This window comes from Apteryx rowi, unplaced genomic scaffold (genome assembly GCF_003343035.1).
Source record: "Apteryx rowi isolate R43461 unplaced genomic scaffold, aptRow1 scaffold_33, whole genome shotgun sequence".
Classification (NCBI taxonomy): Eukaryota; Metazoa; Chordata; class Aves; order Apterygiformes; family Apterygidae; genus Apteryx; species Apteryx rowi.
The window spans coordinates 1-7321 of NW_020449752.1; the positions used below are offsets into that span (position 1 = coordinate 1).

A 7321-nucleotide genomic window follows, 5' to 3' on the forward strand; every position below is an offset into this window, starting at 1 on the left:
GGGGGGGGCTAGCACTGTCTCGCGCCCCCGGGCACAGGCCACGGGTGCCACTACAGCCCGCGGGCGCCGGTCTCTGCGCGACGCAGCTGCGGGGAAGGCAGCGCCGCCGCGACGCCTGTGTACGCAGCACCGCGCAGGCTGCCCCCGCGACGAGGCCGAGGCCAGCGCGCCTCCCCGGGGCACGGTGAGCGCCCGCTCCTTGGCAAGGCCACGCCGCTAGCCTGGACCGCGGGGCGCTCGGCCCCGCGGCGCTGCCCCCCCTCCCGGAGCCGGGGCGACGTCCGGACCGCCTCGCRCCCCCTGCCCTGGAGGTACGCCTAGCTGGGCCGGGAACCTCGTAGCCACACGCTGCCATCCCAAACGACATCACGGGGAAGACATCACCTGCCTGCCGCGATGCTAAACACTGAGAAAACCCGAGGCCGCCGCCGCCGCCATTCCCCTGCACGGGACCGGAAAGACCCATTCCCTCCTCGCCTTGGACCTCAACAGAGATGCACGCACGCATTTCTGCCCAGAAAGTCCAACGACAGCACTCGCGCCTCTGAGGAACCGGCCGGAAAACACCGCACTGTACGTGCGGCTGCCTAGCACGCCCTGCAGGCACGTGACAACCGAGATGTACGCTTCCAGGACCAGTGGCCACCACCTCAGGCAGCTTTCTACCACCTCTTTTATCAAAAGCCAGCAATGCAAGGGGCCCCAGCACCCCTGACTGCACTTACGCCCTCCACGACAGACTGCACATCACGCATTCATGAAGCATCCTCAACATACGCAGCCTCCAAAGACACGAGGGTGCTCAGGTCATGGGGACACCCTCCAAAACACAGGCATGAGCCTTTCCATTCTTCCCAGCTGTGTGAAAAGTGCTGGAAAGCCCCCAGCAAGGAGCCCCGGGGTACCCTGAGCTCATCACGGGGACGGCTGCCTTGCCAGGACYGGGACCGTAGGAACGCCGTTAGGCTTCAGAGGCGCTGCCTATCTCCCTCGTGACTCCAGGAGACTCCCCCCTTTATCATCATCCCCTGCCGCTTTTGCCAGAGCCTCCCTTGCCTGCAGTCGAGCATCACCGGGGGGCAACCGCCTGCTAAAGACTTTCGTGAAACAACCACCACCACCATGTCCACAAGCTGCATCCTCATGAGACCGCCTCTACATTCCTAGCACCTACTGGGCAAGAAAAGGAAAGCTTTTCCTTTCCTCTGCCTATCTTCTCCTTTGCTCTTCCCTGCAGGACCAACCATGGATCTCGTCCTGAATGCTGCTGACTACCACCTCCTCACACCCTATGTGTATCCCAGCATGTGGCCGGAAAACGAACCCTTTCGACAGCTCCTCAGTCTCTTCGTCATCACCAACCTCGGGGCRCTCGCCCTGTATTTGCTGTTTGGCACACTGAGCTACTACTTCATTTTTGATCACGAACTCAAGAAACATCCCCAGTTCCTAGAGGTGAGCACACGCTCCGCAGCCTTCCCGGCGCTCAGGCTGTGCCGGGCCTGGCAGCGACCACCCTCTCAATCGTACACGTTTGGTAGAAATGGGGCATGCTTCCCACGCAGGCCTTGGGTTGCTGCAGCGCTGACACCTCCTAGGCCGCGTCCCTGGGCAGGTTCCAGTTAGTAATGCTGCCTTTGAGCTTGCGCTCCTGAGGGGAGGGACGCTCTCCTCCCTTGTCACACCCCCRCTGCTACAGACCTGAGCGGGACGAGGCCCTCGCTTTACTCGCGCAGAAAGCTCACATTAGTCACTGAGGGCACAGTCACATCACACCCAGCAAGTCCCATCACAGTTTACAACAACACAGCTTTCAGACAGCGCCMCTGGCTGCTCATAGGCCCTTTCCTTTTTTTTTTTCCTCTCAGAATGGTCAACCCATTGCAGCAAGCCCTCGCTCCCCACAAGGCATGCCCAAACTACTTCCCAGATGCACAGCACCTTCTTGTCCCTGCACTCTGCCCTCAGCCCCCTGCGCCCACRTTGGTCCAGGACTCGAGGAGTGGCACGTCCCTGGCCTGCTCTAAAAGAACAGTGCCTGCGCACCCGCTGACGCTGACATTGCCTGCTCCAGTCCCCAGGGTTTGCAAACACTCATACCACTGAGGCCCAGGGTATTGCCTCATCTCACAAAACAGCCAAGCTGTTTGCGACACCCCAGGCTCATTCCCCAGCACGGGTCCCATCGACGGTACCTCCTGCACTGGATGGATTGACGCGCGTTCCCCAAGACCATGTTTTGCAGACACCTTGCAGCACACACCTGACCTCATACAACACTCATGAGAGGCCTGGCATCGTCATGCTGGACTGAGAAATGGCCAAGAAATGCAGGAGTTCCCTACATCCAACCCACACATACACCAAGCTCTGCACTAGTAACCACACTACACAGCCACAGCAGAAAACGGGCTGGCAAAAAGGGTGCCCAAAAGCTACGTCCCACGTTGGTGTTTCCCTCATGTGCAATTGCTATGTTGCAATCTTGGGCTTACGTTCCAAGAGATAAGCAACAGACGTGGGGAGCCATGACAGACTTGACGCGCGCACGCCGCCTCAGTGACCGTGATGTGCTCCGAGTCGTGGCGACAGGGGCCACAGCATGCCATTGGGCATGCAGCGACTCCCCAGCCTTTGACAGAAATCCCGCCTGCGAGCTTGCAGCCTCCCGAAAGCATTGGGCCCTCTGTCATCTCAGAGCAGCTATGGGCACGGCTCCTGGTCCAGACGGGCCCTGCCGCTGCCGGGCAGCAGTCTCCCTTTCCCTCAGCAAGGCATGGAGCGCCTCAGAGGCGTGCGACACGGCTTCTGCTCCTGGTGGGAGTCACACGGCAAGGCTGACCAGCTCACGAGCCGTGGGTGGCCGAGCCACCCTCGCTCCCGGCCCAGCAATGCGTGGAGGTGGTCAGGGGGCTGTGTCACTCTCATCTGCACACGGTCCCTAGTGCATTCTCTGCCTTCATATTCTCCCTTCCCTGCTTCCTCCCTCAGAACCAGGTGCAGCGTGAGATCGCCTACGCTGTCCAGTCCCTGCCATGGATCAGCGTGCCGACCGTCGCCCTTTTCTTCGCGGAGGTCAGGGGTTACAGCAAGCTCTACGACAACATTGAGGACTCCCCGTATGGTAAGGAGCTTCTCTAGTACCTCAGCTAGGTCGCCAGCTTTTCACCCTTCATCCACACGGTGCCCCTTCCTCTTTCCCTCTTTCCCATTTTCTCCCTGCGAGCTAATGACATCTCCCTYGGCTCCCCCCGGAGCTGGTGTCACACCCCGACCGTCAAGGACCAGGTCACACTTTGTATGGGCCCCGAGGAGTCCATCTGCATGTTTCCAGGCCGTGACAGTCCTCAGAAATGAGCATGTTCCAAACTAATCACTGGGTTGACACAGTAAGCATGACGACCCCGCCGTCTCCGTTACAGTGACAGGCTGGCTTGCTCCAGTGCAGCCCTCCCTTCCCCTTTCCTAGCTCCCGCAACACTGGCCCCCACCACATTTCTGCTACTCATCTGAGCGGTCCTCCTTCTCACCCCGTCTCCTCCGCGACAGGCACCATTACAAAAAGGCAACGCAACCAGTTGCTGTGCTCGCCTGAGGTTCCTCCGGTAGGTGATATGAATATGCAGTGAGGGTGAGTGCCGTGCGACCGCACCTTGCCTGTAGGCAAGCCTCTGAGGGAAGCAAGAGCCACGCTAGGGAGAAATACTTCCTGCCTTGTTTTGCGAGCATCATCTTTTCCCTGGACCTCTACTTTACATGCCTACGAGCTCCGCTACTCCTTGGTTTGTCCTTCCCAGTCTAAACTCCATGTCTCCTGAATGACATACCATTAACGTGTGTTTCCCCCCAGGGTGGTCAGGAGTTATTCTCAGCATGCTGTCTTTCCTCTTTTTCACCGACATGGGCATTTACTGGATACATCGATTCCTCCACCATAAATTGCTATATAAGGTAGGAGACGTTCCTGCATGCTCCACATCAGAGCTGTCCCTTGGTACCAGAGCTCAGGAGAAGCTACTCATCTGCRGGGAATGTTCGTGGCGGAAGGAGTGGGGCACAGTCGGCCGAGCTGACAGTTACAGGGTTTGGCCTTGGGCCTCGTCAAAAAGGGAGACGTGAGGCAGCCCCGAGCCRGAACGGGCACATTTCTCAGGCCTTCCCCCAAGGCTGCCCAGCTGGTGGCAGCACCTTCCCCCTCATTATTCAACACCTCAGACGCTCCTCTGCATCTGCCCTGTCCACTGGCCATCGTGAGTGGCCGTCCTCTCCTGCAGGTCACCCAGCATGTCCCTGAAGCTCATGTCCCCTGCCAGCCATGGCCTTGCAAATGAAGCAGCGGACCGGTCTCCCTCCCTCCCGCCTCCACAGGTCTGAGCTCTTCCTAACCCAAAGGACACGCCAGTAACGTCATTTTTCCAGGCCACGCCAGGCCTGTGCTTTAGCCTTCCCTTCTCGTAGTGCCAACTGCACTGTCATCTTTAGTGTGACCTTGACCATTGCCTCGGCAGCCCTTTYGGGTGGCACCCCTTTCCGGTGCCACAGCTATGACACTAGAGTAGAAAGAGCATTCGCAAAAGCCCAACTACTTTTTGTAAGGGCTGTCAGGACGCAGCACAGTCCACAGCCTTTCCCTGCAGCGACCCCCCTTTAGATCCTGACACAGGGAGAATGGGGCAGAAAYGGCGCAGGGCGATGGCAACGCGCAGCCTGACCCACCGGTAGGTGGCATCCTGCGATGGGGAYGGGAGGTTGCGGGCTGGACAGCTGGGCCGAGACAGCCAATTGGACTTCAGCACCCGATTCCGCTTTCTTTTTCCGCAGCGTTTCCACAAGCCCCATCACCTCTGGAAGATCGCGACGCCCTTTGCCAGTCACGCTTTCCACCCCGTTGACGGCTTCATGCAGAGCCTCCCCTACCACATCTACCCCTTCCTGTTTCCTCTGCACAAAGTGACGTACTTGGGTCTCTACATCTTTGTCAACGTCTGGACCATCTCCATTCACGACGGCGATTACCGCGTCCCCAAGATCTTGAGGCACATCATCAACGGCTCTGCCCACCACACCGATCATCACTTATACTTTGACTACAACTACGGTCAGTATTTCACGCTCTGGGATAAAATCGGCGGCTCCTACAAAAGCCCCACCTCCTTTGAGGGCAAGGGCCCGCACGACTACCTGCGCAAGCTCCGAGAGAAGGAGTCAAATGGCCAAGGGAACAGTTGTGAGCCTCGGACGATGCCTAACGGGGACAGCAAAAAAACCAAATAGTTCTCCGTGGAGTCACCCTTATCACAGAGTGCCAGATATTGTCCCGTTCCTTTCTTTGGCCAAGAGCCAACTTCCCTGTACAAAAAGATGTCTCACTCTATCGCTTCGGGAACGCAGCGATTATGGGTGCCTGAACCCGCTCGACTGGTCAGGGCCAGAGTGCTTAGAGACCGACAGACAGTCCCATCCTGGGTGTTGGTTGGGACCGAGAGAGAAAATCTGAGCCTCCACATCCAAACTCGCTACATGACCCTATGGACCACCCCCATGATTTCTGACAACTGGCACACGCTACCCTCAAAGGCCCCTTCCCTGCACATTGACTAAACCTCGCTGCTACGCGGACCTGGTCCCAACAGAGCGCTTTTACCGTTTGCCAGACAGCTCACCCTGGGCCACAACCAGACCCCTCACCGGTTCTCTGCCAGAGACGGCTCCCACGAACTGCTACGGCGGGTCTCGCGTGCCTCTCGCGTCCGGACGCACCTGTCCTTCCAGGACTCCCTAGGCTCGGCCTCCCATGGCACACCAACACCCTGACACTATGTGAGGACATTACTGTATCTAGACCCCGGCAGAGGACGCATGCTGGTTCGTTTCTCCGCATCTGCGCGCAAAGGCTGGCACGTGCCTCATGCATCCTGAGACTGCCACCGACCTGTCCCATTTCAAAGATAGCTTTCTCCTCTGCTGCGAACCCCCCCAGCAGAACTTGCACGACAGCGACGGGAATTGCAGGCGCGTTCGGAAAGCACTCAAACCCCTGCCCGCTCCCTTCAGAGTAGTACCCTCGTTCATTTCTGAAAATCCAGGCACCTGTCTGACTTTTATCYGATTACATCAGTGCGGGGTTCCTTTGCAACTTGAGTGAACTGGCAAACTGAAGAGATTCCCTCCTGCCTTTGAGGTCCCTTTTCCCCTTCCTGGTGGTCTTTGGGTCTCTGCAGTGACCCCGGTAATCTTGTAGGATGACTACGAAGGTATTCTAAGGGCATAGTGCTTCCTGGGGTTTCTACCTATCTGTACTGCATGACACCATAGCACCTTATCAAGGACAGGTTCAGAAACTGCTCAGTTTGCATGACCCTACAAAACAGTCTGCACTTGGGGTACCTGCCCTTCCAGATGGCATTTCGCAAAATACACCGCAAACACCTACCTTATGGAGCTTCTGCAGATACTCCCGACATGTTCTTGGTAGAGCAAGGGCTTGTCCTTTCAACATCGTGGGACTTCTCGCCGCTGAAAGAAGGCTCCTAGTCGCCAGGTGGTGCAGAACGCGTCCCTGCGAATCTCCTGTGGGGGTCGGACGGTGGGTGGGATTCATCAGGAAGGAAGAGACCTGTTGGAGAAATGCAGGTTTTGAGTCATGGAGGTGGTTTCCCAGGGAGGGACATACAGTTCCCCAGAGCCTACTATGAGGGTGGTGAGACAGGTATCAGGAGGTTAAAGATTGCTCTGCAGTTCGTGGCTGGTTTTCCYCCTTAACATCCAACGTGCTCATTTCTAGAACCTGATTATGCTGCATTTTGGTCATGCCCACATTCAATAAATTGAATTTGACAACTTTGATGAGAACCTGTGCCTTCACCATAATTCCCAAGAAAGTACAGTGACCGTGGGCGTTTCCTCTTTCTACCTTATGGCAGCCCTTACMTCCTTAACTCATTCCCATCCCTGCTGCATCTCTCCCTTTCGCGCACGCGAGAGAGATCGCCTCCGCTAATGCCCCTGGATCGTACGGCTCGCGGGCCGCCCTTATCGCCGCCTCGGCTGCCCGTCTGGTGGGATTCTTTCCTGTTCTACGTGTGGGTAGCGAGACCTTCACCAAGAGGGGGAGATCTTGGGGAACTGGCGCTCTGCTGAGGTTCTGCTTGTTAACATTTTGGCTGTTAGCCTCCTAACAGATACGTAGAGAACCTGCTCTCTATATATGCATATACACAAATTTATATATATATATCTGTGGAGAGTCTGCTTAGAGAGATGGTGCTGCACCAAATCCTCGCCCTGTCGTGGACGGAGCGAGCATGGTGCAGAACATCTT

At 57.2% G+C, this 7321-nt stretch overlaps 1 protein-coding gene across 1 annotated transcript; it reads left to right on the forward strand.

Annotated features, from left to right (window-relative positions):
* Nucleotides 1-1194: 1194 nt before the first annotated feature.
* Nucleotides 1195-6852, forward strand: SC5D (sterol-C5-desaturase). The gene is made up of 4 exons (XM_026071717.1): nt 1195-1455; nt 2992-3124; nt 3851-3951; nt 4822-6852. Exons 1-4 carry the CDS (start codon nt 1246-1248, stop codon nt 5272-5274), a joined length of 897 nt encoding a protein of 298 aa, XP_025927502.1. The 5' UTR covers nt 1195-1245; the 3' UTR covers nt 5275-6852.
* Nucleotides 6853-7321: the final 469 nt, after the last annotated feature.